The 22,753-nt window shown below is 33.5% G+C and overlaps 1 protein-coding gene across 1 annotated transcript in view; it reads right to left on the bottom strand.

The window, feature by feature from the left end:
- Psf3 (DNA replication complex GINS protein Psf3) overlaps positions 1-22,753 on the bottom strand; it is a 55,963-nt gene that overhangs the window by 12,462 nt on the left and 20,748 nt on the right. The window contains exons 2-3 of the mRNA XM_089097479.1: positions 17,143-17,413; positions 11,074-11,203 (exon numbers count right to left, since the gene is read on the bottom strand). Of these exons, the coding sequence (XP_088953605.1) occupies positions 11,074-11,203; positions 17,143-17,387 (375 nt within the window). The 5' untranslated portion in view covers positions 17,388-17,413. The remainder of the gene's footprint in view (positions 1-11,073; positions 11,204-17,142; positions 17,414-22,753) is intronic.

Here is a 22,753-nt window from a genome sequence, read left to right on the forward strand (position 1 = left end):
ATGTATCTGTTAATATCAAAATTTCGTTCTTTAGAGTTTCGGTTACTATTGAGACAAGTAGATATTATTACTATAGAGTTCATTACCATGAACTGTTTGATTGCTTCAAAATTCAAATATCTTTGAAAAGTCTGCAGTATGAAAATACATCAAAAATGCAGTTTTTTTGACAACATTGATTCTACTTTAAAACTATTTTATTTTTAATTACAAAAAAGACTACATTTAGCAATTTCCTTTAAAATGAGCCATTATACAGCTCTCTGTGATTTTCCAGCGCCCAGCTAGCTGAGGAGGAAGAAATAAGCGGAAAGAAAAAAAGATGCCGTTTCTGGAGAATATCATGGTTTTAAGTCAATTTTCTTGATTTTCAAGCCAATATTTTTTCTTTGTTATTCAAGCCAAAGGACAGTAAGTATGCTACAGAAGTTTTGGACAAGGCAGTTTCTACAGTGTACGTTTTGTTTTGATCTGAATCTTTTCTCACGATTTATGGGTAACATTAGTTTTTACTATGGGTCGTGATCGTCTCGTACTAGGTTGCTAGCTACCGCTGCAACCCAGACTTATAATTTTAATTTATGACGTCGTTGTGCAAATGGCTAGCACGATGGGTCGTTAATCAAAAACTTGGTGGTTCAAGCCCACCTGGGGTTGATTTCTTTTGTTTGATATCCAGCTATCAATAAATCCTATTTATAGTATCGATCCTTTATGTATTTTTAAACTTTAAATTTAAGAGATATTGCTTTAAATTCAATATATTAATATATTCTTTCCGATGGGTATTCAATATTCAAATTAATGCATTCTTTTATATTCATATATTCTCAATATATTAATATATTGAATTTAAAGCAATATGTCTTAAATTTAAAGTATAAAAGAAACTTAGTTTAGCTGCCTCCTATCTAAATATAAAACTTTAAAATAAATTAATATAGGCAAAAGGTCGTTCTTTATTATAATTTTCTTAAATCCTGGATCACAAGACATCTTAGTAGCAATCCTTACGCGTGCTCGAGCTTTATTGCGTTTGGTGGCATTTTTATCTCTTTTAAATAAACTTTTCTTATATTTCAGGATGTTAGCTTTATTTTTTGTGTAGTAAAGTTTTCTATTAGTAGAAATTTGGATTGTTCTATTTTGATATTGTTTTTGGTTATTCTTTCTTTTTTTCCACTCGCGTGAGACCATATTTTTTCAAGATTTAAAATTATTAAGCACACAAAATCCCGTGTCGAGTATCTAAAACCTAGCATAAAACAAAACTAATTTTAAAATTTTCAGGTATTTATCTTGTTTGAATTACAAAATTAGTATTATTGGTTAGACACCATAAATATTTTTGCAGTTTAAATAATAAGTTTAGTGATTCTGGACTGAAAACTAAAATAATTGCAATTATGAGACAATAATATGGAGATATGTACTTTACGGGTTACAGGATACAATAATAAATTTGAACTGAGATGAAAAAAAATTTCTTCCAGGAGACAAAAAGCAAAACTAATTTTAGAATTTTCATGTATTTTTGTTGTTTAAATTAAAAAATTACTATTACTGATTAGGCATCATAAATATTTTTGCAGTTTACATAATAATTTTAGCGATTAAGCCAAAAAAGAAAATTTTGGTTCCAGGAGTTTCGGTTACTATTGAGACAAGTAGCTATTATTACTATAGAGTTCATTACATGGACTGTTTTATTGCTTCAAAATTCAAATATCTTTGAAAAGACTGCAGTATGAAAATACATCAAAAATGCAATTTTTTTGACAAAATTGATTCTACTTTAAAAAGTATTTTATTTTTAAATACAAAAGTGACTAGATGTTGCAATTTCCTTTAAAATGAGCTATTATACAGCTCTCTATGATTTTCCAGTGCCCAGCTAGCTGAGCAGAAAGAAAAAGCGGAAAGAAAAAAATATCCCGTTTGTGGAGAATAACGTGGTAAAAGTCAATTTTCTTGATTTTCAAGCCAATATATTTTCTTTGTTATTCAAGCCAAAGGGAGGTAAGTTTCCTTTATAGAGGATTCGGACAAGGCGGTTCTAATGGTGTACTTTTTGTTTTGATCTGACTCTTTTTTTAGGAGTTGGGGGGTTTTATATTTCTTGACATTGGAGGTGATCGTCTCTTACTAAGTTGCTAGCTACCGCTGCAACCCGGATTTCTTCTTTTCAAAATTAAATTAGTTGCTATCGCCTAGAGTTAGTTCTTTACCACATCGTAATAATTTGTTTTATAATAATATTTAATTTTGTTAATTACAAAAGGTTTTAATTTTAATATAATGGCCTTAAATATAATAAAATGAGCCATTATATAACTCTCTATGATTTTCCAGTGCCCAACTAGCTTAGGAGTAAAAAAAGCGGAAATAAAAAAAGATACCGTTTGTGGAGAATATCGTGGTTAAAGTCAATTTTCTTGATTTTCAAGCCAATATATTTTCTTTGTTATTCAAGCCAAAGGACGGTAAGTTTGCTGTATAGAAGTAATAGAGATGGCTGTTCTAATAGTGTACTTTTTGTTTTGATCGGAATCTTTTTTCAGGAGTTATGGGTTAAATTAGTATTTACTATAGGGCGTGATCGTCTTTTACTAGGTTGCTAGCTACCGCTGCAACCCGGATACAGTTCGTTATCACGAACTATTTGCTTTGATGTATCTGTTAATATCAAAATTTCGTTCTTTAGAGTTTCGGTTACTATTGAGACAAGTAGATATTATTACTATAGAGTTCATTACCATGAACTGTTTGATTGCTTCAAAATTCAAATATCTTTGAAAAGTCTGCAGTATGAAAATACATCAAAAATGCAGTTTTTTTGACAACATTGATTCTACTTTAAAACTATTTTATTTTTAATTACAAAAAAGACTACATTTAGCAATTTCCTTTAAAATGAGCCATTATACAGCTCTCTGTGATTTTCCAGCGCCCAGCTAGCTGAGGAGGAAGAAATAAGCGGAAAGAAAAAAAGATGCCGTTTCTGGAGAATATCATGGTTTTAAGTCAATTTTCTTGATTTTCAAGCCAATATTTTTTCTTTGTTATTCAAGCCAAAGGACAGTAAGTGTGCTACAGAAGTTTTGGACAAGGCAGTTTCTACAGTGTACGTTTTGTTTTGATCTGAGTCTTTTCTCACGATTTTTGGGTAACATTAGTTTTTACTATGGGTCGTGATCGTCTCGTACTAGGTTGCTAGCTACCGCTGCAACCCAGACTTATAATTTTAATTTATGACGTCGTGGCGCAAATGGCTAGCACGATTGGTCGTTAATCAAAAGCATGGTGGTTCAAGCCCACCTGGGGCTTATTTTTTTGTTTGATATTCAGCTATCAATAAATCTATTAATATTATTGATCCTTTATGTATTTTTAAACTTTAAATTTAAGAGATATTGCTTTAAATTCAATATATTAATATATTCTTTCCGATGGGTATTCAATATTCAAATTAATGCATTCTTTTATATTCATATATTCTCAATATATTAATATATTGAATTTAAAGCAATATGTCTTAAATTTAAAGTATAAAAGAAACTTAGTTTAGCTGCCTCCTATCTAAATATAAAACTTTAAAATAAATTAATATAGGCAAAAGGTCGTTCTTTATTATAATTTTCTTAAATCCTGGATCACAAGACATCTTAGTAGCAATCCTTACGCGTGCTCGAGCTTTATTGCGTTTGGTGGCATTTTTATCTCTTTTAAATAAACTTTTCTTATATTTCAGGATGTTAGCTTTATTTTTTGTGTAGTAAAGTTTTCTATTAGTAGAAATTTGGATTGTTCTATTTTGATATTGTTTTTGGTTATTCTTTCTTTTTTTCCACTCGCGTGAGACCATATTTTTTCAAGATTTAAAATTATTAAGCACACAAAATCCCGTGTCGAGTATCTAAAACCTAGCATAAAACAAAACTAATTTTAAAATTTTCAGGTATTTATCTTGTTTGAATTACAAAATTAGTATTATTGGTTAGACACCATAAATATTTTTGCAGTTTAAATAATAAGTTTAGTGATTCTGGACTGAAAACTAAAATAATTGCAATTATGAGACAATAATATGGAGATATGTACTTTACGGGTTACAGGATGCAATAATAAATTTGAACTGAGATGAAAAAAAAATTTCTTCCAGGAGACAAAAAGCAAAACTAATTTTAGAATTTTCATGTATTTTTGTTGTTTAAATTAAAAAATTACTATTACTGATTAGGCATCATAAATATTTTTGCAGTTTACATAATAATTTTAGCGATTAAGCCAAAAAAGAAAATTTTGGTTCCAGGAGTTTCGGTTACTATTGAGACAAGTAGCTATTATTACTATAGAGTTCATTACATGGACTGTTTTATTGCTTCAAAATTCAAATATCTTTGAAAAGACTGCAGTATGAAAATACATCAAAAATGCAATTTTTTTGACAAAATTGATTCTACTTTAAAAAGTATTTTATTTTTAAATACAAAAGTGACTAGATGTTGCAATTTCCTTTAAAATGAGCTATTATACAGCTCTCTATGATTTTCCAGTGCCCAGCTAGCTGAGCAGAAAGAAAAAGCGGAAAGAAAAAAATATCCCGTTTGTGGAGAATAACGTGGTAAAAGTCAATTTTCTTGATTTTCAAGCCAATATATTTTCTTTGTTATTCAAGCCAAAGGGAGGTAAGTTTCCTTTATAGAGGATTCGGACAAGGCGGTTCTAATGGTGTACTTTTTGTTTTGATCTGACTCTTTTTTTAGGAGTTGGGGGGTTTTATATTTCTTGACATTGGAGGTGATCGTCTCTTACTAGGTTGCTAGCTACCGCTGCAACCCGGATTACATAATTCCCATCTATAATCAACTAGACCAACTTTCATATTAGTCTAATGGTGTGCTTTTTAGTTCAATTACAATAGGCTATAGTTCATTCTTTAATTTAACTACCGCTGCAACCCGGATTACTATAATTACTTTACTCTGATCCTTTTCTCTTTTATGCTTTCTTTTCTTTTGTTCACTTGAGACCATTTCTTGTCGATGTTTAAAATCATTCCCATAAAATCACGTACCGAGTAGTTAGAACCTAGCAAAAAAACAGAACTAATTTTAAAGTTTTCAGGTATTTTTCTAGTTTTAATTAAAAGATTAAAATTATTGCTCAGATACCGTATATTTTTTTGCATTTTACATAATAACTTTACTGATTCTGAACTGAAAACTAAAATTAAAAAAAAAGATTTTTTTTTCAATTTTTACGTCACGTCCCTTATTATGTAATATATGGTTATTAGTAGACAATTAGTGTTAGAAATCGGACTTGCTTCAAAAATCACATATCTTTGAAAAGACGGCAGTATGAAAAGACATCAAAAATGCAGTTTTTTGTGATTCTATTTTTTTTATTTATTTATTTAAAAAAGGTACAAGAACTTTTAATTTCCGCTCGAATGAGCCCTTTTGCGACATTCTAGAACCACTGGTTCAATATAATCATCCCTGGGGAAAAGAAAAAACAAACAAACAAATAAAAACGCATCGGTGATCTTTCTTCTGGCAAAAAATACCAAATTCCACATATTTTTGCAGATAGGAGCTTGAAACCTATACAGTAAGGTTTTCTGATACGCTGATCTGATGGTGTACTTTTCATTAAGATTCTATGACTTATAGGGGGTGTTTCCACCTTTTTTCGAAAATAAGGCAATTTTTTTAGGCTTGTAACTTTTGAAGGGCTAGACTAAACTTGTTAAACTTATGTAATTAAAGCAGCACAAAAATCAGATTCTTTTGATGTATCAATTGGTATCAAAATTCCGTCTTTTAGAGTTTCGGTTACTATTGAGTCAGGTCGTCTCTTACTTACAGTTCGTTACAACGAATTGTTTGATAAATTCCGCTCATTTTAGGGTTTAAGGTTACTCTTTACTTTCATGACAACGGCGGAGACCAGAAATGTTCCCAGAAATCAAAAGAGATTAAATATTTGCTTTTCCCTCCCGCCTCATCCTTAGAACTAATTATGCATTCACTTCAAGGCTCAATGAAAGTTGGGATGTTTTGGCATTAAAAATGCATATTCTGAGTCCTGTACCCCCCCCCCCCCCCTCTCTAACAACAAAACAACCAAAGAACCCTACTGTAGAAGCTAACAGCTCTCATCTGCAAATGTTTGGAATTGTTTATTTTTTGCCAAAGAATGATCATGGATAAAAACAAGAGCAAGTAAAACAACTGGGAATTCCCCTAAAAGAGTGAAATTTGTTCCGAAAAAATATTTCGGCTCTATATCCGAGAGCCGTCCACAGCAACTATTTATATAAATTAAATAAAACTTTATTATATATATATATATATATACAAAGTATCAATCGATAGTCTGCTAATGAAACTGGATGTATTGTGATGCCATCTATCTTATTAATTGTTTTTCAGAGGGTACTTTAGGGGATCAATGCGTCATAACTATTCGCCTTGATATATATATATATATATATATATATATATATATATATATATGATATATATATATATATATACAAAGTATCAATCGATAGTCTGCTAATGAAACTGGATGTATTGTGATGCCATCTATCTTATTGATTGTTTTTCAGAGGGCACTTTAGGGGATCAAGGCGTCATAACTATTCGTCTTTGGTTGCGATCAGCGAGGAGCTTCTTCCATGTCAAGAATATGCAGAACAGAGAAGGGATTTGCCTCTTGTTAGCAGAGATTAAAGAACACAGCAAAGATACAAATATATATATAATAAAGATACTGAGTTTTTTGCTATCTCATGGATTTGCCGAAGTTCAGTAACACAAATTGTGAATAAACGGTATTTTGTATATCTTTTTTTTTCAAAGTTCAAATAATATAAAAACAAACAATAAAAAAAAAACTTCGATTACATAATTGAATATAACAAAACCCAGATTTGAAATTATTCGGGCTCAGGAAAAGAGAAAAATAAACTACTGGCTATTCAAAAGCATCCGCATGTCAATGTTTTTCCCTGAGAGAAGCATGTTCCGCATTGACTATAAGGGCTTCATCGTGTGAACCCCACAAACTGGCTTGATCTGATATGACTGCATCGCAGGGACTGCGATGGTACTTGCATCTTCTGATCGAGATTCAGTAACCAGCAAGGCCAAATCTATCTCGTTTGCAATTTTGCTCTCAACTTGTAGAAGATCGCCAGGTGAAATATATGTTTTGTTTAAACGCGGGTCAAGATATGTGGCAATTGCGACGGGTGTGACTTGACCAAGTCTTATAATCCTACAATGTATTTTATTCAGCAAAACCTTTCGAAGCTCATCAGCCACATCTGAGAATCCAACAAAATCTACCTGAACAAGGTGGCGTCTCAAAACCTTAGACAAAGGCAGGGCTTTCGAGATGGGGCATATATATATATATATATATTTATATATATATATAACAAAAAAATAAAAACGCATCGGTGATCTTTCTTCTGGCAAAAAATTTCGACTGCATCGCAGGGACTGCGATGGTACTTGCATCTTCTGATCGAGATTCAGTAGCCAGCAAGGCCAAATCTATTTCGTTTGCAATTTTGCTCTCAACTTTTAGAAGATCGCCCGGTGAAATATATATTTTCTTTAAACGCGGGTCAAGATATTTGGCAATTGCGACGGGTGTGACTTGACCAAGGCTTATAAACCTACAATGTATTTTATTCAGCAAAACCTTTCGAAGCTCATCAGCCATATCTGGGAATCCACCAAAGTCTAACTGAACAAGGTGGCGTCTCAAAACCTAAGACAAAGGCAGGACTTTCGAGATGGGGTATATCTTTTAGAAGAGAGCTCAATAGTTGCCTCTTCAAAGGGTGTAAGCGCCGCAATCACGTTTTGAATAACACCCCACTCACTATCAGTGAGTATAAGGTCCGCTTTACCGAGAAGCGCAAGCGAGCTTGTTACCGACTCTTTCAAATCTTGTAGACTACGCAACATAGGTGAGAAGCTAATTCCATCTAGCGGTCACATCAGGTTTTAGTTTTTTGGTGCAAACATTGTCAATAGAGATTTGAACCTGGCGCAACTTGTCAGTAGTTACAACACTAGGTCTGAAAAAGCTGACAACATTTCTAGCCTTTTAGACGAGAGGCGACAATTCAGCAGTATCATTAATAGCACCCCCCACATCAAATTTAAAGTATGTGCAAAGCACGAAACATGGTCCAACCTGTACCTACTTGGGATGCAGCATCCTTTACGGCTCGAACTACATTTGCTCCACAATCAGTTACTACAGCAACAACCTTTTCCTTGATCCCCCAATCAGCGGCAATTTTTATAAGGTGAGCCTTAATAGCATCAGCAGTGTATATTATATATATATATAGTATATATATATATATATATATATATATATATATATATATATATATATATATATATATATATATATATATATATATATATATATATATATATATATATATATATATATATATATATATATATATATATATTATACGTGTATAGTTACAATTAAGCTAGATTACCTTATCTTAATCTATATGTAATAGATATCTTCATTTCCTTTACAAAATTTTTCTGACAGAAACAATTCACCCAGTCTGGTTAGCTAATTCAGCTTTGACAATATCCAATATGCGAAATTTTCATTCTAACAATATTTCTTGTGGGCTTTTCCTTCTTAGTTGGTAATAATTCACACGTATCTGACTTGAAAGCCGCAAATGAATTCTTGCGAAAAAAAATGCCAGGGTAAGATGTAAAACAAGAATAAATAAAATCAATTATAGATGAAAGAATTCAAACCGCAAAGGATCTCGAAGATGTATGCTGAAAATTTGCAGAATTTTCATGTGGTGGATTTTCCGCGAGAAACATAGGGGGTTAGAGACCCCTAAAAAATATCGGTTTTGATAATACGTTTAGATATTCGATATTGTTTTCTCATGTTTATTGTTTTTATGATCGAAATGCTGTGTGGTCTTCGTCACCATTTAAAGTTCATGGACGTGTGTTGTTTGTTGTTTTATTCCAGGGATGATCATATCAAAACGAGGAACCAAGAAGATCGGGAGAGGGCTCATTCGAACAAACATTAAAAGCTTTAGTGTCCTTTTAAGTGACCAAACAGCATGGAGGGGAACTGCCCCTTCCCATGTCCCTCTTTTCCCCAAAGACGTCCGAATGAAATTTTGAGATAGATATTTGGTTTATCAGTCTGTTTTTCTATGTAGCATAAATATTGCATTCACATGTCTACTGGCACTGAGGGGGAAAAGGCGAGGCAGGACATCATGGGCCTGGCCAGGAAAATCTTGGGGGATAGGTGAGAAGCACTACCATGAGCTTTGTTTTCACTGATTTTAAGTGGCAATTTTCCTCTATTCCTATATAAAATGTTTAAATGTATATAAACATATGTATACAATGCAGTTCAACATCAGAGAATACTATTGTAGAGTCCGTAATGGCTTCAGTCACTTAGAAGACCATGTCACGCAAAACTTCCATCCACATGAACAATAATACCCGCCTCCGTCTACCGGAATGTTTTTTAGTAAAATTATTATTAAGAACCTATTCAACAAAACTACTGTTCATCCAAAATTTGGATTAAATGATCAAATAATATTCAAACTTATACCAAACATAACTATTTTACAATTATTGGTACATGCACTTTAACAGCAATAAATGGTGTGTTTATTTGGAATACAATTTATACAATTTTTAGAACAATCATAAATTGAATTAAAAAACAAATTTTTTCGACTAAAAGTAAGGAGTAATATTATAACTTAAAGAAAACAGAAACTGTTCCGTATATGAGAGGGGCTACCCCCTCCTCAAAACCTCACTCTTTATGCTAAAGTTGGCCTTTTTGTAACAATTCTCTAAAAATGACTGCTGAAACACAAGGGCCGTTGAACTGTAAGAGAAACTTTAAAAAACACTGTGGTTGGTAAGAACTCATTCGGTAGCAACTGGCTGAAAAGTAGGCTAAATCTTCAAAAAGGCACTGGAACTTTTTCTATTGAATGAGCCCCCTTCCAAAGTTTATTTGACCACCCTTCCAATTAAATCGTGTATCTTAACAATAGGGAACTTGCATAGCTTACAATCCATGCCCCCGGGGCAAACCCGGAGGCATGGTTTGTGACCTTTGGACTATTTTGAACAAAATGGCTATCTCAAAATTCTGATCGGATGCGTTTGGGGAAAAAGTGATGTGGTGGAGTCACTTGTTTCCCTCAGTTAACTTTGACTTTTAAAAAGGGTACTAGAACTTTTAATTTGCAATTGAAGGAGCCCCCTTCGAAGTTTATACGGCCATCCCTTTCATACAAAGTGCCTCTAGGAAAAAATAAATAAATTTAATACATTGAACCCTTATGGCTGCTTTATGACAACGTATAAAATTTTATTTAGTATGTGGTTGTTTGTGCTTTTAGGTCATTTCTAAGGAAAATATTATTTTATATTTATTAAAGAATAAAGAGATCTAGAACCGAAACATTCCTACTAATGGTAAATATGAAATATAAAAATTGAACTACGGCGCATTCTTTAACACCAAGAACAAAAGCATAATTACGCATAAAAAAATAAAATAATTTTTCCTTTATGGATCTTTTTGTTAATTGGAGTCCATACTAATTTATGCTGTAAATGAACAATCTAAATTACTGATTAAAGTTTTTTTTTGTAAATCAGTTTTCGTTTAGCATAATCCTTTAACCTCGCGACAAGAATAAAATATTTCGGTTGAACTCAATGTAATTAACACGATCCATGAAGTGTGAGGTCAGAATTTAACTGGGGGAGAAGGTGGTTTTTTGTAAGGTGAGCAAGAAAAAAACTTTTGAAGTATCTATTACAAAGAAGTTCTTCCATTTTGGTTCATGGTTTTTAAATAATTTGTGCAGAAGGGGACGGTTCATATTTTTTCTGAGGTAGTCGTATTTCTTTGAATCTCTCTCTCTTTCTCTCTCTCTCTATGCAAAAGAAAATCAACTATATACTAAACATTATTTCGGAAACTAAAAAGACTTACGTCATAGAGAATCTTCTTTATATCACTTTGTTCTCGAATGTTAAGTCTCTGCAGATGGAGACCGAGTTCATAATAATGCGGACCCCATTTCTTGAGATCAACAACAGACGGGTCAGCATTCAAAATTTCCCTGGAAATTCGGAGACACACGTAATACCAAGTTTGATTTGGTGAAAAGGTAGCTATTTATAAACAGAACACAACAAAAAACGAATATCATGCAAAGATACGGAACGCTAATTACTAAGGCTCCTCAACCCTAAGCCCAATGACAATACAAAGCCCACAGATTTTTTTTTTCTTTTTTGGTCACCTACTGTGGATGTTTTTTTTGGGGGGGGGGGGGTGTTTGGGTTGGTGATATGAGTGTGTTATCTAAAAAATGTTTGATTAATGTATTTGTTTAATTTTTCGTTTTGTTTCTCCCCTTTTTTTCCTGGCCATAGAGCCTTACGGGGGAGACTAAGTTGAAGTAATTTGTTGCTTGTGTATGTAAAATACTGTGGATTTTGTTAAATATATATATATGTATTTTTTGATTTTGTCAATAAATTCAATTCAATATATACATGGGTGATATCCCTGAAAATATCAACTAAAAAACTCACGCTCCCTTACTGTAATCCCAAGTTAAGCCCGAATATGAGAAAGGTTACGTACTCCTTTTGCCCTGCTGGAGACTCCAAATAAAGGTTTGAATTCCTTGATCTGGTTTAGCAGCTCAAGAAACATTTCTAATTATACAGAGGATAAGAAAGGATCTTAAGAATTTTAAAAATCTACGGCCATTTGAGATGACAATAATGATCATAGCTAACTACAGCACACTTGCATAGACACTATAAAAGAGGGAACAAACACGTATGACATGTTTCTCCAGTTTACCAGCATAAATGACATATTTCTATGGTTTTCCAGGGAAAATATACAAGAATGACTTTAGGCATGTAGTTTAGTGACGAGATGACTAGTATATGTCAAAATGCACGAACCAAACTCTTAAGAGAAAGGTTAGATATGCTGGGATGAGGCTATAGAAAAAACTGAACTTAATACCTTCAAATATATAAGGTACGTGCAGAAAGTAGAAGCTCTACACGAGATGGAAAAAGGGAGGAGTTTTTGCTAGACGTATCAGTTTCTGGTAGATTAAGAGTAGCCATTTAGTAGAAAGACATTTCAAAGTTTATCAAAGACAATGTAGAATACCCTCCTTTCCCACCCCAAATTCAGTTTAAAGAATATAAAAGGCAACTAAACTTAACTATTTGACTTGGTTGCTAGTAAAAGCTAACTGACTTTTGCAATTGTTCTTTACAATTCATGGTTGAGCATGAAATTCAAATTTAGGCTACACTTTTAATGGGTTTTCCTAGATAATTTATGACAAAAAAAGGAGGAAGATATATTAAGGAGAGTTTATAAAGTGGTAGCAATTCTTAGGTCAACATTCCCTATAGAGTAGTCATTTCAGTGCATCACCTGGAGAAACAACAAAGGATAAAGACATTATGTCCAGCTTGGACTGATTAACTAATAAGCATGGGAAAATATGAGATTTTATCTCTCTTAATTCTTTTTAAAAACAATTAATTTTGTTTGTCAACTAAAGCTTCCAGGTAAAGAAAAAACACAAAAAAGCATGTTGCTCAGTGATGTTTTCATAAGCTAATTAGCTGAAGAGTCAGCTGGACAATAGGCATACACAAGAAAAATATTGTAGCATATACTCTTTTATGAGAACTGAAAAAACACTTTGCCGCATTCCTCCAAACGCAGAACTATACGTCCCCTTACCCCCCCCCCCCTTCAAAATGAAACGTTTTGAAAGTTTCAACTTGATCCCCAGCCGCGAGATAAAACAGGGCATAAAAGAGATCTGATCAGGCAGGTCGACATGATTTCTTATGAGGGCAAGGGGAGTCAATTTAAATAAAAAGCAGAACACTTTTGAATTTTATGATAAGTATAGGAAATTACAATAAACATATTTAGATATCAAAACCATTGAACATTGTGCTAAAAATTGCTAGATATTGGCAGCAATAATCACCTTCGATGTAACATTGCCAGGAATTTCTGCTAGAAATAAAGTGAACTCTCAGACTTATTATTCTGCTCTTCATCATGTTTTCCTTAAAATTCTTTTAGGGAGGAGTCCTTCTGTGGACCTTGGTTAAGGGATGAGGGAGAAGTTCCTATATACGTACCATTATACACTGAAAGAGTATTCTAGGAAAAACTGATAAAACTGATAATACAATTGATGAAAGAAATCTATTACTTTAACTTTCTGAAATCTCAAAATCAAATTTATACGCACCAGTACTAATTAGTTAGGCTAACCACCTTATGATGTAGAAGTTCAATCTGCACCGTTTACGCGATCGCCAAGAAACTTTAAGAAGGCGTTGAGTACACTCTTGCAAATGTCCTCTTCGTCTTCCTAATACTTCTTGTGCTGACTGAATTTAGAGACTCCCGAAGACAAAACTTGGAATAGATAGGACTGAGGTGGTAAAGCGGAAGTTAATAGTCTTAAACTGATTTTTCAAATACTTTTAAATTTAAAAATAAGATCATTATTAATGTGTGAGGGCAATTTTCCGGGGGAAAATTTGTCCGCAGGGGTATTTTTGGGGGCAAATTTTCCAAATACTTTACAATTAAGAAAATACGATCGTTATTAATACGTTGGGGAATTCTCTACAGGGAGGATTTTTCGCAGGAGAGTTTTCCGAGGGAAATTTTTCGGGAGGGGGGAGGGTGTGGTTCCTTGCATTTCCTTTCTTTGAGATCACAACAGTGCACGACTGGTAAGCTAGTTGATAATATAACTTGTTTTCAGTGGTTCGCTAACAACAACCTTATTTTTATAATTAATTTATAGCCTATTGTTGTAAAGTTTTTATTACACCAACAAGCAGAATCGTCCAATTTTCAAAATTTTTTAGCCACACGCCCGCGCCAGCCTCTACTAGCAACCCTGCAACCCCGCCTTATTTACTAATTTCCAGCTTCACAGAATAGTAAAATTCTTCGGTAAATGTAGTTTTTTGCTTTAATAGTTCATATAGAAAATGGCAAGATCTCAGCGTAGATGCTGCAAAACTGTGTCTGATCAATTTTGTTACATTTGCGGACGTTTTATATCAAAATAAAAATTACAAGGCAGACACTTATCATAAGAAGTAACATAAAACCTTATTTTCTGTATTTTGGGTGCAAAGTTGGTGACCAAAAAATTAGGCTCCTCACGTGTGCTGTGTTCTGTCACACGAACACAGAAGGACATTCAAAAGAGCCTACATAAAATTGAATATCCTAATATACCATCTGCAATCCGACTTGTTCTTCATGGCGAAACCTTGTCGATACCACCTCCACCAATTAATGAACAGATTTTGACATTTAAAAGGTGAGTGACACTGAAGATGCATCCGAAATCGATAAAGCAAAATTAATAATTTTGACCCTAACTTTAGACCCGAGACTTCGACCGAACCGCGTTTTATTCTTCAATCTGAATTCAAAAATTAAATGCGGGATTTGGGCCTATTCAAACAAAGGACAGAACTTCTCTGTTCTAAATTGCAAGAGTGAGTCTTTACTCAGAGTTTTATAGAATGAAAGGGTCAGTTTGTGTTTGTTTTGATATAAACGGATTAATAAAGGAACTAGACATCGAGGATGAACCGCCAGAATGGGACCTCTTTGTAGATTCTTCCAAATATAGCTTAAAAACTGTATTGCTCCATAGCGAGAACAAGAAACCATCTATCCCAGTTGCTTATTCAGCTTTCGGTAAAAAAAAAAAAAAAAAACTTATACAGACATGGTTGGAATTCTAAATGCAATTTTGTATCAGGGATTCAATTGGCAAATTTGAGCCACACTAATGGTCCTCAAGGTGGGTTTACAAAATATTGTTGCCTATTATGTTTGTGGTATAGCCATGCAACAGAAAATCATTTTATATAATTAAAAATAAAATATGGCAAAGGAGAACATCTTTTCAGCCTGGAATTAGTAATATAAAGTATATTCCCTTTATTGAATCGGAAAAAGTTCTTCTTCCTCCACTTCACATTAAATTAGGACTTATGAAGAATTTTGTGAAGACTATGGACAAAGAAGATGAGGGATTTAAATATTTAAAGAGACTTTCCACAATTAACTGAAGCTAAGCTTCAAGAAGATAATTTCTTAAACCACATTGGCCTGCCATAACGCAAAGAAAGAAAATGATCAAAAATGGCGTTTTTAAAGGCCAAACAAAAATACTGAAGAAACAACAAAGCGAATATTTCGAGAAAAAAAATCGTCTCTCTTCTTCAGCGCAACAAAATAATATAAACAAGGAAAATGCCGAAGAAAAAAAACAAACGCGGAAAGTCAACAAAAACAATAAAAAAAACAGGCATAAAATTAAAAGATAAATAAAATTCAATAAAAGACAAAGTTATAAGAATTGAAAACAAATACCTAACAACCATAAAGTGAGTCATTCAGCAATATCCGCGATTTGCACAAAATCCAAAAATTCTGAACTGCCATCGGCGGATACTAACGAACAACTGAAGAAATAAAAGAAAAAATTCATTCACTTAAACAAACGAACCAGCAATTATACAAATCAGATAACTAGGTCACCTGATTTCTAATCTTAACAATTACATTTCTTGCAGATACTCTTTGAGACCTAAGGGGTTGTTGACGTGTTTGATTATGTGATTGGGAAGGTGACACAAGGTTTATATCAGGGACTAATAATGTAATGGGTTCTTTTTTGAGAAAACCGAAATACGAATCATTTATTCTTAAATCACCTCGAATCAGAAAAGTTATTTGCGACTATGCGTTTAAAGAAAATTTAAATCAAAAGTAATTGCCTTTCGGTTAGCTCAACATCTCCTTTAACATACCTGTACGTTTCAACTTAATGCTCTAAGCTGTTCCTAAGATATTGCTTATACGCCCTTTTGTCAACCTACATACACATGGTGTGTTTCGATTTAGTCCAAACCCCCCCCCCCCCACCCCCAACACTCCCTGAAACTTTCACCGGAATACCCATAGCCTTAGTAGTAATCGCAGTAGAAGTAGCAGTACAAAGCACGAATTCCCAAATGGTCAACTGAACATCCCCCTCATAATTCTCTGTAAGTTCCAACTCAATACCCTAAGCTGTTCCTGGTATACACCCTGTTTACAACCTGCATGCACATAGTGTGCTTTGATTTAGCTCAACAAACCCCACAAAATTCCCTGTAACGTGGAAATGACCATTTTTGATTTGGTTTAATTTTTTTTCTTGTAAAACCTCTTTATACATGAACAGACAGATGATATTATTCTAGGCTATGTACCTAATATTCTGGCTTTTCTCCTTTTATTGTTACTTACCAACAACGAACGCATACTTTTTGATCAGGGCCTGGGATTTCTAAAAGTATTTACACTTATCTAATGATTTTCCATATTTATACTGTTTTTTTTTTCGAATTAGCTAACTTGCTGGTACAAAAAGTTTTATATTTTTGTTCTTGGCTGCAGTTAAGCCTTGTAAGGATGAAAGGCCTACTAATGTGTTTTTTTTTATAATACTTGTACACTAAGTCAAACAATGGATTTAAAATACATTTAGACTATGCAAGGAAGGCTGAGATTATGAAAAATAAAATGAAGATAGAGAACCCTTTATTTAGCAGCTATGCTTCATATGTCAATTCTTAATCTTATAGTTCCTTGCTTGAGAGAGCCCTTATTGAAATGCAACAATTTAATTCGTTGGATCAAAACATCAGTACAGCAAATTAACGATAAAAAGGGATAACAAATAATTGGGGCAATTGCCTCCCCCCTTGTAGATCTTAAAAGATGGCCTTTTTGGAATTTTCACTGAAAACTCTTTTCTGCACACGTTAATTGAACAATTTAAAAACAAATCTCCCTATGCAGATTTCGAAAACTATATTCCCCCCTCTCTATGATTTTGCTAATTGGTGCCATTGCACCATCCCATCACCAACTACAAATATATGTAAATATCAGTTTGTAAGATCCTACCTGTAGTAATCTTTGTAAAACTTGGGAACTTCGATAGAAACTATCCTTTGCTTAAAAAGAAATGAAGCCAGCCAAAATGGCAATTCCAGTTTAGTACCAGCAAGTACATCAGGTGAGTCACTCGAGGGGTCCAATGATCCTAGTTTTAATATGGGTCTCTCGAATTTACACAGAACTCTTTCTTCAGTAGCAGCAATGTCATCAATAGAAAAATAATTAGGACAATAAACAAGCTCAAGATCCATTTTGAACCTGGGTCAGACGGTTTTACCTGGAACAAAGTAAAAGGCATTCAAGCACATATTTATTTATTTATTTTTTTTATTTATAACCCACGTACATGAGCAAAAATAGTGGAGTAAAAAAGAAAAGAAAGAAATAAAAATTCACTACAAAAAATGAAAAATAAATTCACTACAAAAAATGACAAATAAATAATTAACCAAATATATCAAACAGCACTAAACAACCGGATAAGGCGATGATGAGGACCCAGCCTTAAACACGCATCAGAAGTAATTACATGTTGATGATGGTGCAGAATACGCATAATATCAGTAGCAACAAACCGAGAAACTATTTTTTTATTACGGTAGGGACGTTTAAAATAAAGAAGGAACTTGCAATACCAGAAATAATAAATGCGGATTAGATTCAGATCGCTTTCTCGAAACAGAGGGTAAAGTCCAGACACAAAAAGTATAGCATGATCACAAAAAGTCGAGTAATATTTCGTGAGACCGCGCCTATTATAACGACCGAGATTAGCAACTATCTTAGCATAACCCATGTTTAATTTATCTTTAATATCAGATACAGTTTTTCACTGGAGAGCTGAAACTGAATCACAAATCGAGATCCCAAGCCACCTGAGACTAGAAACACGGGGAGTAATAAAAAGACGGCAATCTAAACCACCCATACCAAACTTATCATTAAACTACAAATATTCACATTTGGCAGTATTTAGGGATAAACCAATTTTTTCAAGAGAAGAACGGACATTATTAACACTCTGTGCTAACCCAACTTTCGACCGACTAATAAGTAGCAGATCGTCGGCGTATCCTAAGTCAGACACATCCGAAAATCCGGGAAAACAGGTAGAGGGTACCTTCAAAAGGGCACTTGATAAACAAGCACTGGAAATATATGAAGAAAGCACCCCTCCCTGTCTAACACCACGGCGAACATGTATATCCCAAAAATCTTACCATTTGAATTCAATCTTACAAAAGAATTAAGATTCCAACCTTTTTAAACCAAAAGAATAGAGTCGTTTGTCCCTAGCTTAAATAAATAGTAAAGGGTCTGTGAATTAACAACACTGTCGAATGCTTTGGACACATCAAGGGCATATATATGCAGAACTTGTCCCTTAACGCTTGCATCTCTTAAAAGAACTGAAAGGGCTCGATGCGCATGCGGGCAACCAATTCGTTTTCTAAACCCAAACTGATTTGCATCATAGTTAACTAAATCAAAAACGTGAGATAATAAAATATACTCAAATAACTTGCTAATATTACATGCGAGAGTTATAGGCCTATACGAATCACACTTATTAGGACCTTTACCTCGCTTCAAAATCGAGGTAACCGTGCCACCAAGGAAACTATCAGGAACAAGTGAATTACAAAGACACATTTGAAATAAAAGCTGTAAATGAGATAGCAACTCTTTTGAATGCAGATTCAACTGAAAAGCACAAATACCATCTATATCATAGGACTGACATTTCAGTCGCTTAATCGACGCGCATATTGGCGTCAACAGAAACGGGAATGGCATTTTGTTGTGACACTTTAGGGGGTAAACAACGAGACAAAAGAATTGAAAACATAACTGAACAGCAATTCAAAATTGAACAGCATAATTTACAACAGAAAAAAAAAACTGAATAATACTGAATCCAGGATCGTTGCGGTATATTGTCAACATGTGAACCATCAAGTCTTGAAGAATTAACAACATGCTTCCATTCATTGGAACTTTTCGGAAATTCGGCACCAGATTCCCAAATACATCATAATCGACGCTTAAAAGCAATTTTAGTTTTCCGTTTAATATCAGAAACATTACCAGTAGACGGACGCCCGCAGGCAATCCAAATTCGGAGCCACAATTTTGCTTGATTTTTAATTTTCTTTAACTCAGGGTTAATATTCCACATAGGTTTACGAGTACGGCAACGAACCATTTCACTAGGAACTGTGACTTCTTCAGCCTTCTTCATGCAGTCTACAATGCCATTATAATACATGTTTAATTGGGCTCGAGCATTGGATGAAAAAACACTGCAACATAACAGGTTATATGATACTTTAATACTGTGAAACAGGGAGGCTAGAGTAGCTAGATATAAAGGCCAATTTGTACGATTCCAATTACGATTTTTAAACCACTTGGAATTATTTACACAAGGAGAGTTAATCACCAAATTAGCAGAAATAAAAACTTGTAACGATAAGGGTAGGTGGTCATAGTACCTCTCTTCTTCGTCAAAGTGAACACTAGATGTTGGTAGATCGGCTGAGCAGACACAATGGTCAAGGTTAGAGCAAGAACCAGTATTATGAATATATGTATAAGGCAAATCTTTATTTATAATCCAAAAACCGGGGGGGGGGGGAGGCTATTTAAGAGGGTTTCGGATCAGGGAGACTTTGAATTTATATCACAATTCAAATCACCAATTAATAACCAATCATATCCATTTGCACAGATCCCATCGATTAAATTCTTCAACTTGACACAGGTCTTAGTAAATGCAGTAAAAGAAAGCATATTGTTCTTATTATGCGGCAAGTAAACGTTAATTATAACAGTATTGCCAAATCTGATTGCGAGATAATGATTATCAGAACCATAACACTTAGGGGGGAAATGGCAGAGTTGATGCTTGATGATACACGCAAGACCTCCTGAGGGTCGACCACGTGTACGCCATGCAATTTTGGTAAATATGACATGATCAGGACATCTACGCAAAAATTAACGCTGGCACTGGTCAATAAATATTCTTGAAGTAACACTATATCAAAAGAGCTCAACAAACTGTCAATGCAAATATCTTTGTCCTTGGTTCCATTAATATTAAAAGAGCATATACTAGTATATGTTACATTCATTTCTGATCAGATTTTGCAACAATTTCACAAAGCTTAGGACATTTAAGGCTATAAGATACATGATCGCCAGCACAATTCGCACATTTAGGGGGCAGGTTGCAAGGCGAGTCTTTGGTTCTTACAGTAAAAATTCCAAGTTCTTACAGTATGACTTTATTGAAGGACATCTAAAAGTCATAAAAAGATTTCTTTTTCAGTAGAAGTTGGTGGTTGAGCTTGTTATACAAATATTTGTCCAAATGGTATGTTTTTGTTCAAAGATATTTATCAACATGCTGTGAAATTGAATAAGATGGAATACCAATCAAAGTTGATTTTATTTTGATGACCAGGACTTGAACAAAATTGATAAATTCATATCAAGCAAAACTTCACATTAGTAAGCAGTATAGAATAAGAAATTTTTAGTTTGAAACTTCACAAAAATGAAGTTTTCTACTAGCCTTTAAAACCGCATGATTTCATACAATAACATTTAAAAAATTTAAATTTAATAACTAACTTTGTCTGATAAGATCAAAGACTAAAACAACATGAACTGGATTTATAGTCATCACTGTTCCAAGTCAGGTGGGGGTTATTTGGGCAGTATTAATCTTGGATATAATGTCACCTACTCTCTCCCCCTCATGTACATATAAATCCAATTTTTAATTTTACAGTCAAATAGCTCTAAACAAACTGCATAACTGATATCCTCAGTGTCAAGAAGGCATATTATGGGTATATTACCCCCTTCTCTTTTGGACAGACCTGAATAGTCTCTTAGAAAAATAGGGGGACTTCAATTAAAAAAATACAATTTTTGAGGCTTCTGCTTGTCATTGAAGGATTGACTAGCCCCTACCCCTAAAAGTTGGTGAGCAATAATTAAGTGATGGGGCAACTGATCAGAATCAAGGTAATTAAGGATTTTCAAAGAACCAAGGATATTTTCCCAATTCTCAAAACAATTCTACAACCAAGTTAAAATTGTATTTCAGGTTGCCATTTGTTAGTCAAATGGACCTTAAAAAATTCCCTGACAGAAAGTATGCTGATTTTCTTACAATAATAATGACTGATTGCTTCTTCTTCATGAACAAGTCAATCCTGGCTAAATTATCATAATCTTATACACTAGCAGAATTTCTTTTTAAAGTACAGTCAGTTCTTTTTATGCAGCCTAACTGATTGTTTCTGCTAGGATTGATGCTGATAAACAATTTGACCATACAATGTTTTTTTTTTTCACTTCTACCTCTTGCTGCTAGACATATCATACTTCTCAAACGCAGTAGTATATCAAATTCTAATTTGAAAAATTCCACTAATTTCCCTGATGATTATAAAGTGTGCTCTGATGGATTAAATAAAGAACATGATAAAGATACTGCCTCTTTGATTCCTTTTTCATTAATAATACTATATCTCTGTCCAAATCTTACTCCTATCCTTTCTGTGTGAGCTCCAAGCAATTCAGACAGCTTTAGAAGTCTTAATTAATTATCACCTGATATCTAAACGTATATTTTCTGACTGACTCCTGATTGGCTGAATCTCTGCAGAGCACAATAGTATGCTCTACAGAAACCTTGCTTAAATCTGTATCTACAGCATCTCTTAATCTAATAAGCATTATCATAATTAGTAACTTGCTTTCTACATAAATCATACAAATGTCTCTGTAATTACCGTAAACACTCTTATCAATTTCTTATGAAGGTGTTTAATTAAAGTTTTTCTGAATTCACAAGGTACTTCCCCATATTCAAAATCTATACTCATATTCTTGAGTATTGTATCTCTAATTTCGCAACCATGAAATTTAAAAAACTCATTTACCACTCTACAAGCACCTGAGGCCTTCTTATTTAATCTTTTTAGTACTATCACTAAGTTCTCCTCATAAAACAGATCTTCATTTACTTCCAAATTGTGACAAATTTCACTTTTTTCTGCATCTTGTCCTACAGCTTTATGATTAATAACAATAATAATTTATTTATTGCCCACTATGAACAAAAAGAAGTGGAGTACATCAAGAACAAAAGCAAAAAAACAACAAAAACAATTATTTACATAAAAACATTCTCATTGTTTGATTGTTTAACACATTCTCAAAATGTTCTGCCCATCTGTTTTAGCACCTTCTTTATAACTAATTGAGGTCCAGTTCCTATCTTTAACAGAAATACTACTTCCTCTCAATTTCTATATAAAATATTTTGCCACTGTGTTGTTTGGCGGCATCTTCCAGATACATGGTAATTTTATCCATGGCATCTTTTTCACATTTCCCTAATTCACACTTTAATGTCTTTTCTACTTGCCCAACTTTCCTCCCAAAGATACTTTCTGCTACTTTATATCCTATTTTCTTAAAGTTTTTTCAACCATCTTCTACATTGTCTGATCCTAAACTCTTAGGTTTCATATCCAATTGTCCTTGGAAAGTTCCTCTCAAATTGAAAACAAAAGTATGACAAAAAAGCTACTTC

Source organism: Artemia sp. Qi Xiang Cuo, chromosome 12 (genome assembly GCF_049724085.1).
Source record: "Artemia sp. Qi Xiang Cuo chromosome 12, ASM4972408v1, whole genome shotgun sequence".
NCBI classification, from domain to species: domain Eukaryota; kingdom Metazoa; phylum Arthropoda; class Branchiopoda; order Anostraca; family Artemiidae; genus Artemia; species Artemia sp. Qi Xiang Cuo.